The sequence below is a fragment of the Orycteropus afer genome, unplaced genomic scaffold, assembly GCF_000298275.1.
Source record: "Orycteropus afer afer isolate SDZICR_OR568_19922 unplaced genomic scaffold, OryAfe1.0 scaffold00255, whole genome shotgun sequence".
Lineage (NCBI taxonomy): Eukaryota > Metazoa > Chordata > Mammalia > Tubulidentata > Orycteropodidae > Orycteropus > Orycteropus afer.
Genome location: NW_006921842.1, coordinates 2,241,686 through 2,264,893, shown reverse-complemented (window position 1 = coordinate 2,264,893; position 23,208 = coordinate 2,241,686). Strand labels below are relative to the sequence as shown.

Below are 23,208 nucleotides of genomic sequence, written 5' to 3'. Positions count from 1 at the left end.
TTTTTATGACTGATTGACTTTGCTCAATAAGGAGCCCTAGTGGCACAGTAGTTAAGTGCTCAGTTGTTAACCAAAAGATTAGAGGTTCAAATCCACCAGCTGCTCCATGGGAGAAAAATTTATCCGTCTGCCACCATAAAGATTTCAGCCTTGGAAACCCTATGGGGAAGTTCTACTCTGCCCTGTAAGGTTGTTATGAGTTGGACTCAATTGGAAGGACATAGTTTTGGTTTGGTTTGGTTTACTTCAGTCAACATAATGTTTTCAAGATTCATCTATGTTGTGGCATGCATGAGAACTTCCTTTTTCTTTACGGCTGCATAATATTCCATTGTTTGTATGCACCACATTTTGTTTATCGATTCATTTGTTCATAGACATTTTGGTTGTTTTCACCTTTTGGCTATTGTGAAAAGTGCTACAGGGAACATTGCTGTGCTATTACAGGTCATTTTGGAAGGAAGATTGGGGAATCTACTTCCGTAGAGATACCGCCTCGGAAACCCAAGGAAGGATCACTATGAGTCAGAAATGACTTGATGGCACATAACAACAACAACAGGTTATTTTAATGGAAGTTATTCATTTGCAACCCACATGTTGTTGTTGTTAGGTGCTGTCAAGTTATCTCTGACTCATAGCGACCTTACGTATAGCAGAACTAAACACTGCCCAGTCCTGTGCTGGCCTCATGATGCTTGCTATACCTGAGTCTATAGTTGCAGGCACTGTGTCAATCCACCTTATTGAGGAACTTCTCTTTGTCATTGACCCTCCACTTTACCAAGCACGATATCCTTCAAAGAATGGTCTCTTCTGACAACATGACCAAGGGAGGTGAGACGAAGTCTGGCCATTCTTGCTTCCAAGGAGCATTCAGGCTGCAATTCTTCCAGGACAGATTTATTAGTTCTTTTAGCAGTCCATGGTACTTCTTCACCAACACCACAACTCAAAAGCATCAACTCTTCTTCAGTCTTCCTTATTCATTGTCCAACTCCCACAGGCATATGAAGTGATTGAAAATATGGCTTGTGTCAGGTGCATCTTAGTCTTCAAGGAGACATCTTTGCTCTTCAGCAATTTAAAGAGGTTTTTTGCAGCAGATTTGCCCAGTGCAATACATCATCTGATGTCTTGATTATTGCTTCCATTGGTGTTGATTGTAGAACCAAGTAATATGAAGTCTTTGACAACTTCAGTCTTTTCTCCATTTATCGTGATGCTGCTTGTGAGGATTTTTGTTTTCTTTATATTGAGGTGCAATCCATACTGCAGACTGTAGTCGTCAGTCTTCATTAATAAGTGCTTCAAGTCATCCTCACTTTCAGCAAGCAAAGTTATGTCATCTGTGTATTACAGGTTGTTAATGAGTCTTCCTCCAATCCCAAGGCCACATTCTTCTTCATATAGTCCAGCTTCTTTGATTATTTGCTCAGCATACAGATTGAATAAGTGTGGTGAAAAGATACAACCCTGATATACTCCCTTCCTGATTTTAAACCATGGAGTATCCCCTTGTTCTGTATGAAAGATAGCCTCTTGGTCTATGTACAGATTCCTCATGAATACAATTAAGTGTTCTGGAATTCCCATTCTTCTCAATATTATCCATAATTTGTTATGATCCACACAATTGAATGCTTTTACATTGTCAATAAAACACAAGTAAACATCTCTCTGGTATTCCTTTTTCTTTACCTATCACTAGTGTGACTGACTGTGTAATCAAAACTTTTAAGGTGGCAGTGCCCAAACTTTCCTGAGCATTAGAATCACCCGAGGACCTTTTAAAAACCCCAGATCATTCCCCATATCACTTACATCAGAGTGCCTTGGGTGAGAGCTAGACAGCAGTAGTTTTTTAAAAAAAAAATCCCAGGTACTTTTGATGTGCAATAATGTTTAGGAACTACTGTCCCAAATTGATTAATACCCTGCTCCATTGCCATTGAGTTTATTCCAACTCATAGCAACGACCCTATAGGACAAGGTAGAACTGCTCCATAGGGTTTGTTATGTTATGTGCCATTGAGTCAGATCCGACTCTTAAGTGACCCCTCCTTGGGTTTCTGAGGCAGAATCACTACGGAAGTAGATTGCCCCATCTTCCTTCCATAGGGTTTACAAGGCTTTAATTTTTCCTAAGCAGACTACCTCATCTTTTTCCCACAGAGCAACTGGTGAGTTCAAAGTGCTGACCTTACAGTTAGCAACTGAGCACTGCACCACCAGGGTGCCTCCAAATTGATTTTGAAAAGTGTTTTATTTTTATTTTTGAAGGTATAGCAGGATGTTTTTGTTAAAAAAAAATACTTTTTGGTTTAAAAAAGATATTTTCTAGGAGGCACAGGACAATGAAAACTTTAAGTCTTTTTTTTTTTTTTTTTCTGTCTATGATGCAATAGACTTACTGAACAAAAATTTTCAAAATGAGGTATAATAGTAATAAAATCTGCTTTATCAAGACTTGAAAGTGAACTTTTGATTATACATTGTTGACTACAGGAAAAACATAAACTACAGTGATTTTTTGCTATTTATTTCAAATTTGCATGTGATACAAAGATAGCCAAGGCATGCTTTAAGAGCCTAAGCAAGGTGTTCTAATGAAATGTGGCCATACCTCTTAGGAACTGGCAGAAAGCATTTAGAGCCTCATCAGGGTTTGAAGAGAATTACTTAAGGTGATCTGTGAGGCTTGGGAGAGTATTCAGAAGGAGCCTTGTTTGCATCTGTATTTTGTGTAGCCACTCTTGCACTAGATATTACTTTTTCTGCACATGATGCTTCCACTTAATTGCTTTTTAAGTTCTAGAGAATGTTTCCAAACTTAACCTTTCCAGCCCCAGCTGGAATAGGATTTGCCTCTCATCCAGATCAAAGGGAGAGCTTAATATGAGGCCCATTGCAGTGTGAGTCAGCACCTGTACCCTACAAGAATGCATACAAACCCCAGAGCTTCTTTCTCCCTGAGAGGAAGGAGGGAGGGGATTTAAAAATTTGCAGTGTCGGGGCGGGGACTGTTAGTCCTTCTCTTCCTAGGGAAACAACTTTTTCAAACCTCTGGTCCTTTGCTGAGCTACTCAAGAGCATTGAGGAGGGCCTGGAGAAGTTGACCTTTCCATGAAACCTGGATGGACTGCAAGAGACTTCTACTGCTGCAGGATTTTTTTTTTTGTTGTTGTTGTTGTTGTTTAGATTTTCTTTCTTTCTTGTTGCTTCTTAAAAGAGCAATTGTTGATGTTATCCAAATATACCAATTATGTGTCTACCTACTTTGGAAGTCTTCACTGTGGACAGTAGCTGCTTTACCTTTCTCCTGCTAGCCCGGCCCCTTGCCTGGACCAAGGTTACCTGCTAAAACAATGGTACGTGCCTTTGACTAATCCAAAGGGAAGAGAATTACCTAACAGTTCTAGGGCAGGCCTTGGTCAGTTGTGATGAGTCTTCACAAAAGACAGGCAAGCAACTGAAGTAGGGGCTGTGTGCTTTGTGCTGTATTTTCCTCTTACCATTTCTTCCCTCTTCTCTGGTGTTCTTATCTTAACCTAGATTATCATTTCTTTTGTGCATGCTCTCTTCTTATTTTGCACTGCCACAATAAGTGGCAAAGTCTTATCTTTCAAAATAGCCTTAAGAAGAGAAAAAAGTGAGAACAAGTTTAAATAAGTTGCCTCTAAAGAAACCTAGTTTTGCTAGCCTTATGACTTCTTAAGTGTGGAATTCTACCTAAAGGCCTAACTGTGTTTTGACTATGATGAAGGACATACCTGGAACTTTGACTTCACCTATTTGTTTTTGTTTGTGGAGGTGTTGTTGCCCAGAGGTAAACATTCCAAAGTTTGTTTTATTTTTTATTTTTTGAAGATATAGCTGGACTTTATTCAAAAAAATAAAAACGGGATCTCTGAAGGAAACCTGAAATGATTGCTAATTTTGTATAATTTATATTTATTTGTACCTTGGAAGATGAGTATTTTAATTCATGTTTTTGTTTTTGGAGGTGTTGTTGCCTGCAGGTAAATACTCCAAAGTTTTTAATGTTTTTGAAGGTATGTCTGGACTTACTTTTTTTCTTAAAAAAGAATCTCTGAAGGAATCCTGAGGTGATTGCTAATTTTGTGTAATTCATATTTATTTGTGCCTTAGAAGTTTGTCATAGAATGTATTTTAATTCACCTGAGTGCTGAGCCCTTTGGTTTAGAAGGAATATGTCATAGGAAAGATGTCTATGCGTATCTAATGGCCTCATGACTCACCTCACACATATCACTCTTTCCCCTTTTATCATTGTTGACAAGCTTAGTGTCTTTTCTGTCTGAACCTGCCTTTAACTCACGGTAATTTTACCACTGTCTTACAGGACTACCGGCCAAACTCCCAGAAATCATGTTGGTAGGATCCCAGTCCTTCTCACCTGGAGGGCCCAATGGGATCATTAGAAGCCAGTCATTTGCGGGTTTCAGTGGCCTTCAGGAGAGGCGATCCAGGCAAGTGGGGTTCACTTCTCCTGGAATGCAGATTGATAAGGAAGTGACCTTTGATAGTGTGAAAAGGGTCTCTGTGCACACAAAGTTGCAACACACCCACACGTGCATATACACAGAAAACCAAAACCAAAAACAAACTCACTGCCGTTGAGTCAGTCGGATCCAACTCATAGTGATCCCTCCTTGGGTTTCTGAGGCGGTATCACCATGGAAATAGATCTCCTGATCTTCCTTCTGTGGAGTAGCTGGTGGGTTTGAACCACCAGCCTTCTGGTTAGCAGTCAAATGCCTTCGACACTACACTACCAGAGCTCCTACACACACGAAAGATTATTTTAATCTCTTTTTTACGAAAAATAATCAAATGCTGTAGTTTCTTTTCTAAGAGCCCTGGTGGTGCAACAGTTAAAGACTCTGCTTCTAACAAAAAAGTTGGCAGTTCTAGCTTACCCAGTGGTTCTATGAGAGAAAGACCTGGTGATCTCAAGTTCCACTCTGTTACATAGGGTCACTATGAGTTGGAATTGACTTGGCAACACCCAACAACAGTAGTTTCTTTTCTATTATTTAGGATTTCTCCTGCAAAGATTTGCAGAGGATTTAGAATAAACTAGTGATGTATGTGTATACCTTCCCCTGCCACTCCCCTGAAGCTACCTTCAGATGAATCACATTTTCCATTGCAGTCAGATTTTGGAAACTATGCTTGGTATGAAGTTATGCAGTGGATAAAGACTCTGCCTGTGAAGACTGAACCCAGGGTATAGATGTCATTCAGATGTGGAGTTAGGAAGGTTAGTTTTCTAGTTTCCCTGATATCTCCCTTCATCTAACCAGATTCTTCTTTGGTCATTTAGCTCCTTTACTCATTCTTTGAACATGGGTTGTTGTTTTTTCATGTCTTTTTTTCAGTGCTTACCATGCTTCAGGGGAGCTCTGGTAGCACAGTGCCTAAGGCACTTGACTGCTAACCAGAAGGCTGGTGGTTCAAACCCACCAGCCACTCCTCGGAAGGAAGATGGGGCAACCTACTTCCATAGTGATACTGCCTCAGAAACCCAAGGAGGGGTCGTTATGAGTTGGGTCCAACTCGATGGCACATAACAACAATACCACCATGCTTCAGGTTAATGCTGCCAGTTACCAGTTGTCATAGAGTGCATTCTGACTCATGGTGACTGCGTGTGCATCAGAGTATAACTGTACTTCATAGGGTTTTCAATGGCTACAGAAAGCAGATTACCAGGCCTTCCTTCTGTGATGCCTCTGATTAGCAGCCAGCCACTTGGTTAGCAGCCAAGTGTGTTAGCCATTTACATCACCCAGGGACTCCTTATCTCCTACTACCTGTTCATTGTTCTTCCCTGGAACTGTGTGTCCTTGGCTGCCTACAGGGGTCTTGTGGATGATGCATGTTCATTCAGAGTGTATGTTACCCGAAGCCAGCCTCAATTCTGGGTGCTGCTACCCAGCAACACTTTTGGATTTCTTCAGTTTACAAACCCAAACCCAAACCCAAGAAACTAAATGTAAGGCAGCTCAAATCTGTTAATATACAAGAGAACAACATTGTTTTCCCTAAAGGACACTTATATGAGCATAATCCAACCAACCAAACCATTGCTGTCAAGTCAATTCCAACTTACAGTGACCCTATAGGATAGAGTACAACTCCTTCATAGGGTTTCCAAGGAAAGGACCTCTGGTGGTATAATGTCTATGGCATTTGACTGCTAACCAGAAGGTTGGTGGTTCAAACCCATCAGCCAGCCTGCAGAAGGAAGATGGGGCAATTTACTTCCATAAAGATTTATTGCTTTGGAAACTCGAAGGCAATGAGGTTTTTTTTTTTTTAAATCTTTATGGAAGCAGACAGCCACATTTTTGTCCTATGGAGTGACTAGTGGGTTTAAACCACCAACCTTGCCATTAGCAACCAAGTGCTTAACCACTGTACCACACAGATGACTCGAAAGACATTTCTTTGGCCCAATCCTTTTGGATGCCCTCAACTGACAAGTGTCTTTTCTTTCCATAGGTGTAACTCCTTCATTGAAAATACCTCTGCTCTCAAGAAGCCTCAGGCCAAAATCAAGAAAATGCACAATTTAGGACATAAAAACAATAGCACACCCAAAGAGCCTCAACCTAAAAGAGTGGAAGAGGTCTACAGGGCCTTGAAACATGGACTTGAGTAAGAACATTCAACCCACTAATGTGCTGAAACCTCTTTCCTTTCTCAAATAGCCAGAAGGATCAAAGATACATGGAAACAGTTAGTCCAGGGGACAAGTACACCATGCAATCCTCAGCCTATATGACCATGAGACCAGAAGTAGATCATGCCTGACTACCAGTGTCAACCACTTGGAGGGGGATCTATGTAGGAGATCCTGGATAGAGTGGGAGAACAATGTGGAACAAAATTCAAAATCATAAAAAAAAGGGGGGGACAAGATTTGCTTCTCTGATAGAGCCTGGGGGAACTATGGCCTTGAGACTATGGCCCCTAGCTGCCCTTCATGTCTGGAATTGAACCCACTCCTATGGCTTCCAGCCAAACAAAAGACAGGCATATGAGCTGAACATTTACATTATGTAGATACACCCATTGGAGAGATCAGTCATGGGAGAATAGAAGGGTGGTATATGTAGAGGGAGACAGCTCTGGGGGCAGGAGTGAAGGACACAGGGAAGAGGTGACTATGGGGAGGAAGTAGGATGAGAGCTGTTGCATTGTGGGAGATTGTAGTCAATGTCATGAGACAAAGTATATATGAACTGCTGTATGGAACATGAATTTGCTCTGCAAACTTTCACCCAAATCACAACAAAACTTTTAAAAATATATTTAAAATACTCAGAAGGGGTCAGAAAAAAAGCTAGTCTTACAAGATAATTTTTAAATGTCTTTTCAGTAGGTATGTCATTCTATACCAAGATCAAGGAAGCCTTAAATGGGTTCCAACAATTTGAATTACGTTGGACTTCTATATCATATGCATAGCATTGAAGAGACTTAAACACAAACATGCTTATATTTAAGTCTGTACAGTATTGCATTTCACTTAAACAGTGATGGGCAGGCATATTTAGAGATGCTGAAGAAGTAGGGTTCTGGAACCTTCCTGAGTATGTCAAAGGGATTATTGGTCCAGAATAAAACTTTCCTGGTGTGGTGAGACATCTACAGTCAGTGCTATATTTAACTAGGTAAACTTCTGTGAGCCCAGACTGATTCCATAGATGTCTAGCCCCTTCCCTCTCCACTGCTTTTTCTTTCCTGGTCTTTGAGCCTCATAGGAGTTCTCCTTGTTGGCCATCTGGGTGGTATCAGATGCAACTGCTAGAGCTTTCTAAATGTTGAGAGGTTGAGAAAGTACAGAGCCCCATGCCCGATCTGCCCTTTACAGAGCAAGGCTCAGATTCTCATCTCTTTTCAGAAAGAAAAGGTCAGCAATCAGCAACAGGCTCCATTTGATGGTCACAGAGTTCACAATTATGTCTCGTCTTATCTTTGTAGTGAATATCTGGAGGTTCACCAGACGGAACTGGACAAGTTGACAGCTCAGTTAAAAGATATGAAAAGAAACTCTCGCCTGGTAAGTACCACCCTGTCATTAGGATGTTAGCACAGTGTTCTTTTTTCAGCTAAATACCTTCTGCTTGATGGGAATGGGGAGGAACGTTTAAGAAAAGCAGATCCAAGGCGTAAAGTACTGTGTGCGTCCCGATGTGTATTTTAGAAGGACGAAGGAGGTTAAATTTTCTTCTTAATGCTTTTCTGTATTTTCCAGGCAAACTTTATAATCAGACAAAAATTTCAAGAACTCCCTTAAAAAAAAACAAAACACTGCCATCAAGTCAATTTTGACTCATAGCAACACCATGAGTTTCAGAGTAGAACTGCTCCGTAGGGTTTTTCTTGACTGTAATCTTTATGGAACCGATGGCCAGGCTTTTCTTCCGTAGCACTGCTGAGTGGATCCAAAGCACTAATCTTAATGTTAGTAGCCAAGCACAAACCATTTTTGACGCACTCCCTATGCCCTTTTCATTTACTATATTGATAGTATAGAATTGGAAACCCAGAACTTTCACTTTATTTCCAGTTTTAAAAAACTGTGATAAGTCAGTGATGGCAGGGAGGGAAAGGAGGCTTGGAGCAACCAAGATATGAAGTTGAAAGAGTCTTTGTCCAGATCAATTATATACTTTTGCTCTGGAGCAAAAGTCTGCAAAGTCCCTCTATGCTAATGAATTTGATTGAAGAGGTATTTCTAATGTATATACTATTTTAAATGACTTTGTTCATTTCTAAATGATATTTGGTAATATTAATGTTTAAAGGCATCAGAAAGCCCACACATATAGTGCACATATGGAAAGCTGTACATTAATAGCTATTATATTTTCTTTTGTAGGAGAAATACTAAAATGTATATTGTCCTTTTTAAAGGAATCAGGTTAAAATATCTTATGTTCTAATGATACTGCCATTACCTCATATTTTTTGTGGCATTCTTTACGGGATGGCTTTCAGAGCTTGGGCATGCCCTTGACCATCCTCAATGGCAGCAAGTGTTCCTCCTTGGAGAAAAATGGCAAGAACTATCATGAAGCTGGGCCCTAGTGTTCTATAAAAATCAAAACCAAACCAGTTGCCATCAACTCCAACTCATGGTGACGCTACATGTGCAGAATGGAACTGAGCTCCATAGGGTCTTCAATGGCTGATTTTTCAGAATTTGATCACAAGGCCTTTCTTCCATTGCCTCCCTAGGTAAATGCAAACTGCTAAACTTTTGGTTGGCAGCTGAACACTTAAATCTTTGCACCATGCTGGGACTCGAAATCTGAAAAAAAAAATATTGCCATCGAGTCAATTCCAACTCATAGTGATCTTGTAGGATATAGTTGAACTGCCACATAGAGTTTCCAAGGCTATAATCTTTACGGAAGCAGAGCAGCTGGTGGGTTTGAACCACAAATTTCAGTTAGCAGCTGAGTGCTTAACTCTTCATACCGCTCAGGAACTCTAGTGTTCTCTCAGTGGTGGATGTGGTCACAGTGCTGCTTGGGAGTGTCCCCGTGGTCTCCTCAGCTTTCGTTGTGAGCAGTGTATCTACCCACACACAGACTCAACTGTGAGCACACAGAAAATGAACTAGTGTTAAAACAGTTTGTGAACAGTATATTACCACCCTTAAGAACTCCTGTTAAATACCAATTTTACATGTTTAAACAGGCAGGCAAGGTATTTTTAACACATATATCACTGCTGTGTAAAACCATTCTTTTTTTTTTAATTTGAAAAATAAACATTATGTGTTCTTCAGTGTGTAAGAAAGAGAGTTCAAAGCAAGTGAAAAATTCAAGGCCTCAAGGAGCAAAGAGGACTGGGAGGAGCTCTGAAAACACGGTATACAGATAAATATTGACTTACAAAAATATTTTTACTGATATTTAAAATGAACTGTATGTACTGCTGTGTATACTCTCAATAACAACAACAATAAAATAAATTATAAGAAAATTCATTAGGCACTCACTCACCCACTCACTGCCATTGAGTCGATTCTGACTCATAGTGACCCCCATTGGGTTTCTGGAGCAGTAAATCTTTACAGAAGTAGATTGCCCAGGCTTCCTTCTGTGGAGTGGCTGGTGGGTTTGAACTGCCAACTTTCTGGTTAGCAGGCAAATGCCTTAGGCACTAGCAGATATAAATATATGCAAGGCATGGTGCCTTTCTCAGACTTGTGGAGATGGGCATGTGCACAGGGAAATATTAATGTGAGTCTAACTAAGAAAAGCGAAAACAGAAATAATGTGGTGTGGAATGACAAAAAAGAAAGTTATTAATTCTGACTTAGAAGCTGGGAGATGCTTCACAGTGGTGGTGAACAAGAATGTCTCTCTCCTGTAATGTAGTCAGAGTTGTCCCCCCAAAAAGCAGAGTATAAGTACTAAAAGATAACATGTATCTGGATTTGAACTCACCTATGACCCAGAAATGTATCCACAAAAATGTTTCAGAGAATGTACACTCTCTCTAAAAATGTAAAGTTCACCAACAGAAATACTTTTAAAAACCTTAACCGTAACATCGTAATATGTATTCCAGTGATTTTCAGAAGGTATTCCACACACAGTTAGTCATGTGACACCTGCCAATTCATTTCTGTTGACAAGTTACATGTTGAAAGACAAAACATCTGCTCAATGAGCTTATCTTTGCACCTATTTTCCTTTTTTTTTTTTTTTTCTAAAATAAATTGTACCCTAAGGAAACAGTATTTGGGTGTTTGTTGTGTCAATATGCCTACTTCTTAAATCCTTTATCATGACATGAAAAATGTCTTCCATCCTACAATTTTTTCTTGGAGAATATAGTCAGTTAAAATGTACTTACCTTAAAAAAAAAACTTTTTTTAAAAAAGATATTTTTTAAAATAAACCAAACTTTTACTTTTTCCAAGCAGATGTCGAAGAATCCAGCTGAACTTTGTGTCACAGGGCTGATCATTATCTCACAATTAATGCAAAAAAATGCAGTCTAAAGCCCTCTAGTAACATCAGTAACAGTTTTTGAAAAGATATGTTTTAATCCAGGTATTCTTTTCTTTATTTTAGGGTGTGCTTTATGACCTAGACAAGGTAAGTTTTCATTCTGTGGAGGGAGGGTGGGGTGCTGAAAAATTAAACCCTGCATCCTTGAGTAGAAGTCAAGGGGAGACCACCATAGGGACAATAAGGTTTTAGAGAACTGATGATTTTTCTAATCCTGGAAAAATCCATGCTTTTGTCTAATGAGAATGATGAATATGTACTATCATCCACAGATCCAATAACATGCTTAAGGTCACTTCCATAAAAATGCCACCAGCTGTAGGTTTCTCAGTGTTTTATGAAGCTGGAGATCCTTACTAGTGTTTTTTCTAAGTATTAGCTACCATAGTTCATCAAACCTGTGACATCTTTGATTGGAATGCACTAGTATTTTATGTTCTACTAGGAAAAAAGAAATGACTCCAGCCAATTCTGACACAATTCATTATTTTTCACTTAAAAAATGTGTATTTTATACTTACTGGCATAACTCTTTAAGGTCTATTTAGACATGCATTCTTTCAAATTATTGTTATGTATTATGCTGCTCTGTTTCCATACCTGTTTGTGTACCTGATAACTTTTTATTTTATTGCTGAATCAGTGTATAATCTTTTTGATGATATTTAAGTTGGCAATTAAATGTCACGCGTGTGATACCAACAATACATGTAACTGAAATGAAGAGATGACACACAAACAACTATGCTTATGTTTGAGCATGCACAGACAGCTATCTGCTTTCTGGTCACTAGCAATTCTAAGATACACCCCAATTTCAGAGACACAAAAATAAGGGGGATGTGTCCATCTTAGGACTGACTAAATATACTGTTATGAACCATTTTAAGTATACTCTGTTATAATACCGTCCTGCAAAAAATCCAATGAATTCTCCCAGTGGTTAGCCTCCCTTGGTGTTAAAGACAAGGATTCCAGTAATTTACTCCAGTTCACCTCTCAGAATATTTATTAAGTATTTTTAAAACACTTTCCAAGTTGATCTTAGAGAATCTCTAAACTAGCAGCAAAGATAGGAAGAAAGGGGAAATATTTAGCATTTTTGGTACTTTTGAGTATGAGAGAATTAAGGTGTTATTCTCACAAGCCTAGAATAGTTAAACTGTAAATAACTGTACTTTTTCAAATATCTTCTTTTAATTTCAGCAAATTAAAACGATCGAAAGGTACATAAGACGTCTGGAGTTTCACATTAGTAAGGTAAACAGTGTTCCTATCATTTTGTCTTTGCCTCTGTTTTTCAGTTTTCATTTACTGATCAATGCACCTTTAGTCTGAGCTGAGTTTGAGCATCAAGCCCATGGAGAATTTCTTATTTAATTGACTCCTAAGCAGATAAGCAATTAAGGCCTCCCACGGGCAAAAGAGATAAGAATGAATGATAAGAAAGAAAAGCCTGATAATCTAGGGCTTTTTGACTGTACTCAGTTCAGCAAACATTCGTTAAGTGTTCTCTGTGGCTTGTTCTGTGTTTGGCAGAGGGTTTACACCCTCAGTGTAGTGTGGTTAGAGATAAGACTGAATCCAACTGACTGTATGAAAAAGTCTTACATCACAACTTACACTCCAGTGCTGTGTACAACTTGGTACCACATACACTTCCTCATGAAAGCCTTTGAAGTACTTAACGTCAGCTGCCACACGCCTTCCTAAATCTTTGTAAATTTTTTGATTCATTCTGCTCTTCCTCATATGGCATTCTTTGCAGGTGCCTTTCCACCCAGATTGCTCCCCTAAGTGGGCACCAATTGTAGTGTCCCTGACATCCAGCTCTGAAACTTAGAAAGAGCGGTCCAACTAGCCTTTTATGGAGTAGAAGTGTCCTTGTTCTGGATGCTCTCAGGAGTTACGGATGCAACCTAGACAAGATTTCCTTCTGGGGATAGCTAAATCACACCACTAGCCATTCCTTTTCACCCTGTTTCCATTCACATTCATCAGCCTGTCTTCCAAGTGGGAGATTGGGTGGTTTTACAGATGTCTGTGCTAAGACTCAGAAGCCTTAGGTTCTAGTCCCAGCTCTTCCACATACTCACTGGGCCATATGTGGCCCTTGGTTTTCCACTCTGTGAAATGGGGATAGGGAGGACCATATACTAGATCTAGATGAGCCTAAGAATCTTTCCTACTTTAAATTCTGTGAAGATTTTTGTGTGTGCATTGTTGCTGTTAGGTGACATCAAGTGGATTCCCACTCATGGCGACTCCATGTGTGCAGAGTAGAGCTGTTCCATAGGGTTTTCATCTGCTTCTGAAAGATCTTTCAGAAGCAGATATCCAGGCTTGTCTTCCAAGGCACCTCTGGGTGGGTTTGAACTGCTAACGTTTTAAGTAGTATAGCACTTAACCATTTGCACCACTCCAGCTGCACCTCGATGTATATGTATGTGTGTATGTCACTGCCTTTGTACTTTCTCATTTTGAAAGATGTTTATTATGTAGGCACATGTGATATTATGATGTACATAGAGACTCTTTATCTACACTGAAATTTAGTTCCATTTGGCTAGGATAGATTGAGGGAGCTCTGGTAGCGTAGTGCCTAAAGCATTTGACTGCTGACCAGAAGGCTGGTGGTTCAAACCCACCAGCCACTCCTCGGAAGGAAGATGGGGCAATCTCCTTCCGTAGTGATACTGCCTCAGAAACCCAAGGAGGGGTCACTATGAGTCGAGTCCGACTCCACGGCACATAACAACAACAACAACAGGATAGATTGATATTTGAATGAAAACAAAGAATAAACTTTTCTTTAAGTGTGAAGTAATAGACTAAGTCATTATGGCTCTACCAAGGCATTGGTGGATCATTTAGAAAATTCTCACTTTCTGTGTGGGAGACCTGGATTCGATTTCTGACCAATGCACCCCATGCAAAACCACCACCCATCTGCCAGTGGAGGCTCACATGTTGCTGTGATGCTGAACATATTTCAGCAGAGTTTTCAGATTAGGACAGACTGGGAAGAAAGGTCTGGCAATTTATTTACAAAAAATCAGTCATTGAAAATTGTATGGATCACAATAGTCTGATCTACAACCAATCATAGAGAAGGTACAGGACCAGGCAGTGTTTCATTCCATTGTGCATGGGGTCATCATGAGTCAGGGACTGACTTGACAGTAACTAATACCGCCAACAAAAATGGTCTAGTGAGCACAGTTTCCTTGTTGAGAAGATTAAAATCTCAGAGATGTTGGAGTAACCAGTAGTGGAGAAATGGTTGAAAAGGCAGTTTCCTGAGAGATCACGTGGATAAAACAACATGGCCTGCATTGGAAGAAGTATTGACACTTGTGCTTCTGAATGTTTGTTGGGGCCCTCCCACATCAGCATGATCTGCAATGTTTATTTAAAATTTCAGATTCTTGGCCCAGTCCCAACCTACTGACTCAATCTGAGAGCAGGGGCTTGGGCACCAGCATTTTAACAAGCTTATCAAGTGAGTCTTAGCTTAGTTTCAAAGTATGGAAACCACCATCTATGCCAAACAACAGTATTTTATCAGTAGATATACCACCCCTTGGGTCTCTGTTGTTATGTGCCGTCAAGTCGGACTGACTCATAGTGACCCCTCCTTGGGTTTTCGAGGCATTATCACTACGGAAGTAGATTGCCCAACCTTCCTTTCAAGGAGTGGCTGGTAGGTTTGAACTGCCAGACTTCTGGTTAGCAGTCAAGTACCTGAGGCGCTATGCTACCAGAGCTCCTCCTTGAGTCTTTACTACCTTTTAATTAGAAACAAATCCATTGACCTTGAAGACTAAAGACTATTTTTTTCATAGCTCCAGAACTCCTTTCAACAAAGTTGAGTGAATCAGCCAAACAAACAGCAACAAAGAATCCTTTAAGAAAATTTTTAGTCTGTTAGTGTTCACATTCTAGGCTAAGTATTACTGACATTTATAGAGAAAAAGGAACTCTGCTGGTATAGTGGTTAAGGCTGTTGGCTGCTAACCAAAAGGTTGGTAGTTTGAATCCATCAGCTCCTCTGCAGAAGAAAGATGAGGCATTCTGCTTCTGTAAAGATTTGTAGGCTTGGAAACCCGGTGGTGGTCACTATGAGTTGGAATTGACTGATAGCCTGAGTTTGGTTTTGAATTATACTACTCTCGTAGGAATAGAGGGAGCTGCATGGTGCCTAACGCATTTGACTGCTAACCAGAAGGCTGGTGGTTCAAACCCACCAGCCACTCCTTGGAAGGAAGACTGGGCAATCTACTTCCGTAGAGATACTGCCTCGGAAACTTAAGGAGGGGTCACTGAGTCAGATTCTACTCGACGGCAGTGAGTTTAGTTTTTAGTTAGTAGGAATAGGAGTATGGGTGGCACAAGCTGTTTGCAATCAGCTCCTAACCCAAAGGTAGGCAGCTTGAACCCACCCACTGGGAAGAAAGGCCTGCCAACTACTTCTATAAAGATTACAGCCAAGAAAAACCCTATGAAGCAGTTCTACCCTGTAATACATGGGGTCACCATGAATCAGGGGCCAACACGATGACAGCTAACAACAGCAACAGGTAGTAGTAATGCTTTTAAGTGGAGAGCCAATAGACACATCTTAAACTCTGAAATCCAGTATATACATCACCATCTTCTTCTAGATTTGCAGCTTAAACCTCCTTGAGGGAACAGAATTTGTACTGAAATGAAAATTCAGGTGGTGCTAGGTAGGTAACTGCCTTCCAGTAGTACTAGTTGTGTTGGCTTCTGCTAATTCCTGAAGAGGTCCTCCTTTCTTATCTGTCTAAAAATTCCTATAATTGATTAAAGTTGGTTCATTGTGTTTATAACTGAACATAATAAAAGACTATAGAGATAAGTATCATTGGGAATAACTTTAGATCAGGTTTTCTTACCATCGGCAAGATTGATATTTTATGATCGTTCTTTGTTGTGAGGAGTCATCCTGTGCACTGTAGGATGCTTAGCAGCATTCCCAGTCTCTACCCAGTAGATGCCAGCAGCACCACCCCAGTTGTAACAACTCACAATGTTTCCAGAGATGGCCAACTGTCTTTTGGAGGGCAAAATTACCCCCACCATTTGATTGAGAATCACTGCCTTAGAAGTATTAAGTGATTATCAGGCTTATGATAAATTAATATAAACAATAGTTACTTCCAGAGGGTATATTAGTGTTTAGAACTGTAACTGTAGAGGTGTAGCAGGGAAAAAGTTCATTTTCATTGCATCCAATTATTTTTTTAAATGGGGTGTAATTTGTAAACAAAAACATACCATTCTTAAGTGCTCAGTTTTATTAGTTTTGATAACTGCACTTCACCTTAACTTTAAGAATAACTTAATAACCTCCTTTTCCCTCTTTATTGTTGAGCCAAGATTTTAACAAAAATTGCTTTTAATAAATAACATCAAGTTCTTAAAAAAAAAAAAAAAAGCTGAATCTGGATGTGTGAATAACACCTTGTGACAATACCTCTTAAAATAAAGTGATAATCACTTAGTATATTACAAAGTTTTCACCTTGGTGTGAAACTACAAACTCTTTCAGTGTTCCATATACAGAACGCTCCTGTGTTCATTACCCGGTATCTCCCTCACACAGTCCGCCAGTGTTAAGTTCATTTTCAACCTGTGTAATTTGAAAAGAAGGATCAAAGCCAAATCCTTTTAGAAATAGAAAATGGATCATAATGGCTATTGTAGAGATGATTACTTGATAGTCTAAAAGAATAACACTCCTATATAAGATTCTCCTTGTTAAAGTCAGAAGCATCAAGTACTTTAAGCACTTAACAATGGCCCATGTAACTTCTTTCAAGAGTGACAAATACTTATATCCCTGTGTTTCCTGTTTTGATTCTGACAGGTAGATGAACTCTATGAAGCTTATTGTATCCAAAGACGCCTTCAAGATGGTGCCAGCAAAATGAAGCAAGCCTTTGCATCATCCCCTGCTAGCAAAGCTGCTCGGGAGAGTCTCTCTGAGATCAACCGGAGCTATAAAGAGTACACAGAGGTGTGTGCTTACCTGTTCAGGTGCCGAACCCCACCAAGCCTGATCAGACTTGTTGGTGACTACCAAGAACAAGGCGAATGTTCTTCAGTCCATTTCTTAGATAAATGTTACTGTTTGCCTTGCTTGCATTTTTGGAGGTGATCGGGGGAATTGTTGAATGACTATCAGGTGACATGTAGTTGTTGTTGTTAAGTGCCGTCGAGTCAGCCCCGACTCATAGTGACCCCTCCTTGGGTTGCTGAAGCAGTATCACTACAGAAGTAGATTTCCCAACCTTCCTTCCAAGGAGTGGCTGATGGGTTTGAACCACCAGCCCCCTGGTTAGCAGTCAAGTGCCCTAGGTACTATGCTACCAGAGCTCTTATCAGGTGACATGTTTGGTTGTATTTTGGTTATAAAGCTTTCATTGGTCTTGAGATCATGTGCCAATCCCTTTCTCAATCCCTAGCATTATCTTTTAGATACTTAAGATACTTATCTCCTGGTGCCTTATAACATGCTTGTTCACACCTTTGTTTTACCTTGACTGCAAGATTTGAGACTCTTCAAAGGCATTCAGTGATCAAATCATATACTTTGTGTTCCATGCTGTCTTGTACTTTCTACACAAGTAGATTACAAGTGCTTGTTAAAAAATTCAATGAGTGAAGGAATAAGTCACATTGCTCTGATTTTTGCCATGTAAATGCACTTCCAGATTCTCTAGTGTATAATCCGTTGCTGTTGTTGTTAGCTGCAGTTGAGTTGGCCTCGACTCATGGCGACCCCATGTGTTACAGAGTAGAATTGCTCCATTGGGTTTTCTTGGCTGTAATCTTTATAGAAGCAAATCTCCAGGCCTTTCTTCCCCAGAGCCACAGGATAGGTTCAAACTGCCAACCTTTAGATTAACAGCCAAGTGCAAATTGCATGCACCCCCTGGGCTCCCAATCTAATCTAGTTCAGTCTCTGGAAGTTGACTAGACCCTGAGGTTAAAGTGGCTACTCTGGGTAATTCTCCCTGCTTCCTAGGACTTTTTATTGTAAATTTTTCCTTCTCTTTTCAAGGAGACAAGATAAAGAACTATGGGCAGAAGTGTGCTTTCCAGGGACCTGTCCCTAGCATATGACATGGAGGTTTTCACTCCTCCTGGGTCACCTAAAACCAGTGTCTTTGATGAAATGCTTGAATTATTAAAGCAGCACTCTCACTTCCCATGAGTCTTGGTAGAGAGATCCAATTCCATGAATGAAGTCATTGGTCTGGTAAGGGGCTGTCACATAGTCCCCAGAGCTGAGTTTCTGTCACCACCCTGGGGTTGCAGGACATCTTGGATGACTTGTGGCAGAATTGCTTCGCATGTATAATCCAGTTCGACCTCTTGTCTGAACCAGTTTTGCTCCTTGTTACAGTTTCTTAGTGCTGCTATAACAGAAATACCATAACTGGATGTGTTTAACAAACAGTAATTTATTTTCTTACAATTTAGGAGGCTAGACGTCCCAACTCAGGCCATTGGCTCTAGGAGAAGGCTTTCTCTTGCTGTTGGCTCTGGGGGAAAGTCTTTGTCTCTGTAGCTTTTATTCCTTGACTCCTTGGTGATCTTCCTGTGGGATGCATCTCTTTTTCCCCATCTCTGCTTTCTTGCTGCTTGCATCTTAATCTGCTCCTTTCATATCTCAAAAGAGATTGACTCAAGACACTCCCTACACTAATACTGTTTTATTAACATAACAAAGAACCGCTAGCCTTATAAATCAGTCGTGAAGGCTTTGGCAAACAAAATTCAAATGGCTAGTAATACCTGCTGGTACAAAATACAGCCTTGATGGAGGCTGGCGACAGGGAGAGAATCATGCAGATGTCACCAGGGGCTTTGACTGGGGACTGCTGCTTAGTATAGCCGGAGCTCTGGTAGTATAGTGCCTAAGGCACTTCACTGCTAACCAGAAGGCTGGTGGTTCCAACACACCAGCCACTCCTCAGAAGGAAGATGGGACAATCTACTTCCATAGTGATACTGCCTTAGAAATGCAAGGAGGGATCGCTATGAGTCAGGTCTGACTCGACGGCACGGCACATAACAACAACAACAACAGCTTAGTATAGCAGAGCTGGTATCAAAAGCTTATGCTGTGATGAATCCCTGAAATTACTGTCCTGAGATACTCTTTAAACTTTGAACTGAAAATATCCCTGAAGTCTTCTTAAAATCAAACAATAATTTAGTTTAACTGGTAAAGAATGCCATGAACACTGTGCTCTTTCAAGATCCATCTATATGGCACCGATCAGGTCTCTCCTCGTCCACGGCAGAGAAGAATGAAGAAAACCAAAGACACATGGATACAATTAGTCCAAGGGACTGGTACACCATGTGATCCTTAGTCTATATGACTATGAAACCAGAAGAACTAGATGGTGCCCAGCTACTAGAGTCATCCACTCTGAGGGGGATCTATGTAGGAGATCCTGGATAGAGTAGGAGAACAATGTGGAATGAAACTCAAAATCATAAAAAAAAAAGGAACCAGCTTTGCTGGTCTAACAGAGCCTGGTGGAACCCCTGAGACCGTGGCCCCTAGTTGCCCTTCAGGTCTGGATCCAATCTACTCCTGTGGCTTCCAGCCAAACAAAAGACAGGCATATGATCTGAACATTTACATTAGGTAGTTACACTCCTTGGAGAGATCAATCATGGGAGAATAGAAGGGCTGTGTATACACAGGGAGAGAGCTCAGGGACAGGAATGCATGGGAGGGAAGGACACAGAGAAGAGTAACTATGGGGAAGAAGTGGGAGGGGAGCTGTTACATTGTGGGAAATTGTAGTCAATGTCATGAAACAAAGTGTGTGAACTGCTGTGTGGAAAATGACTTTGCTCTGTAAACTATCAACCAAATCACAACTTTTTTTAAAAAAAAATATCTATATGGCATCTAATTGACAAGAGCAACTCAAAAGATTAGATAGGAAGCTTAGGGGACAGTGAGTTTATTGTTAATGAGGGAGGAACAACTCAGAAAAGGAGGGTGAGAAGGGTTGCACAACTTGAAGAACATAATCAATGTTACTGAATTGTGTCTGTAGAAACTATTGAATTGGTGTATGTTTTGCTGTGTGTATTCTCAACAACGAAAACAAAAAGCTTATGCTGTATGGCTTAGCAATTCCACTCCTAAATGTACCTCCAAAAGACTTGAACACATTATTCACAATAGCCAAAAGGTAGAAACAACCCAAGTGTCCATCAATAAATGAATAGATAAACAAAAAGGGGTCTATCCAGACAATGGACTATTACTCAGACATAAAGAGAAATGATGTCCTGATACATGCTACAACATGGATGAACCTTGAAAACACTATCTGAGTAAAATAAGTCAGACACAAAAGGACAGATACTGTATGGCCCCACTTAGATGAAATACGCAGAGTATGCAGATGTATATAAAGACAAAAGTTTTTTAGCTGTTAGTAGAAATTGGGGGAGGTGGAGGGAATGGGAAGTTATAAAGAGTACTGAATTTTGTTTAGGAAGATGAAAAGCATTTGGAAATGGGTAATGGTGATGGTTGCCCAACACAGTAAATACACCCAGTCCTCACTTACCCACATGGTTAGGTTCCAAAGACCAGGTGGTTGTATGAAAATGGATGTTATATGAAATGGAGGATTTTTTTTCTTCCCCTCTTCTCAGATCATTTGTCCTATATATATTTTTTTAATTTAGGAAATTGTTGTTGTTATGTGCCATCGAGTCGGACCCTTTGGACACGGTGAGTCATAGAGGCTCAGGGCTTCCTGTAAGGGCTCTGGGAGCCTGGCCTCACATCTAGCCCCATGGAGGCAGAGGCTTCAGGCCCAGTTCAGCGCACTTTGGCATGTCATCAAACTCACACGTATTTCTTCCAGACACCCTGTCCGATGCCTCTTTCTTTCCTCCCTTCCCACAGCATTTTTGAACTATAGGGCCTCAGCCTGCATAGGAGTTGGGAACCCAAAACAGGCAGCAGCTGGATGTGGCAACCCCCCCCCAGCAGGAGGGAGCAGAGCATGGGTGGCTGCATGGCCCATCTTCCTGAGGCCACCCAGATACCCTTCTCAAGGGAGGGGACACTCCACAGCTGTTGCCACCATGCCTGCCACCTTGCTAATCAGCAAAATAGTTGGATAATAGATTTTTCACTGTTGTGGTAAATGCCTTGTTGGATAACGAGATAGTTGATAAAAGTAAGTATACTTAAAGTCACTGATTTGAACATTTGAAAAATGATGAAAACAGCAAATGTTTTGTTATATACATTTTACCAAACCAAACTCACTGTCATCGAGTTGATCCGACTCATAGCAGCCCCTCCTTGGGTTTCCAGGGCAGTATCTCTATGGAAATATATTGCCCAATCTTCCTTTCGAGGAGTGGCTGGTGGGTTTGAACCGCTAACCTTCTGGTTAGTAGTCAAATGCCTTAAGCACTATGCCACCAGAACTCCCAGTACATTTTACCACAATAAAAATATTTTTTTTGCTGTGATTTGGGTGAAAGTTTACAGAGAAAATTCATTTTCTGTACAGCAGTTCATACACATTTTGTTTCATGACATTGATTGTAAGCTGTGTAATGTAATGGCTCTCTTCCCACTTCCTCCTTGTAATTAACTTTTCCTATGTCCTTCTTTCCTACATATTCCTGCCCTCTGAGCTATCTTCCTGTGCTAATACTGCCCTTCTGATCTCCCATGATCGATTGTTCTAAGGAATGTACTTACGGGTGGAAATGTTCACCTTATATGCCTGTGTATTGTTGGCTGGAAGTGTATTCTGGCCAAGTTGCAAAAGGGCCTCACTGGGGACAGCCCCCAGCACAGCACTTTTTCTTTTGAACTCTGGTTGCTCTGTTTAGGAACATGTACTGAGGAATTGGGCAGTGGTAGTTACGTATCTACCCACATGCACAGATGGTACTAGTCCTTCTGCCTTTCCTGTGCCCTCAACTTTCGAGTGAGGTCAGACCCAGGAGTCATTGTCAGGTGACACAGCAGTATCATAGCACTCACTAGAGCAGAACTGAGCTTCTGGGCTCTTTTTGCCACATAGTTTTGTTATGAAAAATTTCAAACCTACAGAAAAGTTGAAAGAATAGTATATGCTTCCTTTCTTTCTCTTCATCTCTCCCTCTCTTCATCCCTTTCTTTTGTTCCTTTCTCTTTTTTTAGCTAAGCCTCATCACAGTAATGAGTGGACATCATGGGAGCTCTGGTGATGTAATGGTTAAGGCATTTGGCTGCTAACCCTAAAGGTTGGTGGTCCATACTCACCAGCCAATCCGTGCAAGAAAGATGAGCCAACCTGCTCCCATAAAGATTTACAGCCTTGGAAACCCAGTGGGGGTGCTATGAGTTGGAATCAATTTGATGGCCATGAGTTTCTTTTGTTTTATTTTTCTGAGTAGACATCATGACACTTCACCTGCTAAATATTTTAAAACTGATCTCTTAATAGTAACCTATCCAGTCTTTCATAACCATGTACCATGATCACAGCTAAGAGAAATAATGATAATTCTACAGAATTATCTAATATCCTGTCCATATCCAAATTGCCCCATTTGGCCCAATAATGTCTTTTATAGCTGTTTTAGCTTTATTGTTGTTGTTGTTATGTGCCATCGTGTTGGACCCAACTCATAGCAACCCCTCCTTGGGTTTCCTAGGCAGTATCACTATGGAAGTAGATTGCCCAACCTTCCTTTCAAGGAGTGGCTGGTGGGTTTGAACCGCCAGACTTCTGGTTAGCAGTCAAGTAAGGCACTTCGCTACCATAAGGTCAAATGGCACTCAACTACTATTCTAAAGGTTGGCAGTTCAAACCCACCCAGTGACATCAGGAAAGAAAGGCCTGGTGGCCTAGTGGATCTGCTTCTAAAAGATTATGGACAAGAAAACCCCATGGAGCAGTTTTCTCTTTAATACATGGGTCGCCTTGAGTCAGAATTGACTAGACAGCAATAGTTTTTTTTTGTTGTTGCTGTTGTTTTGTTTATTGCTTGTCTTTCATATCAGGCTGCAATCAGGGTTATTGCATTGCATTTGGTTGTTATGTATTTAATCCTGTTTATC

At 40.5% G+C, this 23,208-nt stretch overlaps 1 protein-coding gene across 1 annotated transcript in view; it reads left to right on the top strand.

Annotated features, from left to right (window-relative positions):
• The window catches only part of RIPOR2 (RHO family interacting cell polarization regulator 2), a 161,282-nt gene that overhangs the window by 77,657 nt on the left and 60,417 nt on the right, over positions 1-23,208 (top strand). Inside the window, exons 2-7 of the mRNA XM_007949818.2 lie at positions 4,367-4,493; positions 6,532-6,687; positions 8,017-8,095; positions 11,130-11,153; positions 12,273-12,326; positions 16,960-17,109. Of these exons, the coding sequence (XP_007948009.2) occupies positions 4,367-4,493; positions 6,532-6,687; positions 8,017-8,095; positions 11,130-11,153; positions 12,273-12,326; positions 16,960-17,109 (590 nt within the window). The remainder of the gene's footprint in view (positions 1-4,366; positions 4,494-6,531; positions 6,688-8,016; positions 8,096-11,129; positions 11,154-12,272; positions 12,327-16,959; positions 17,110-23,208) is intronic.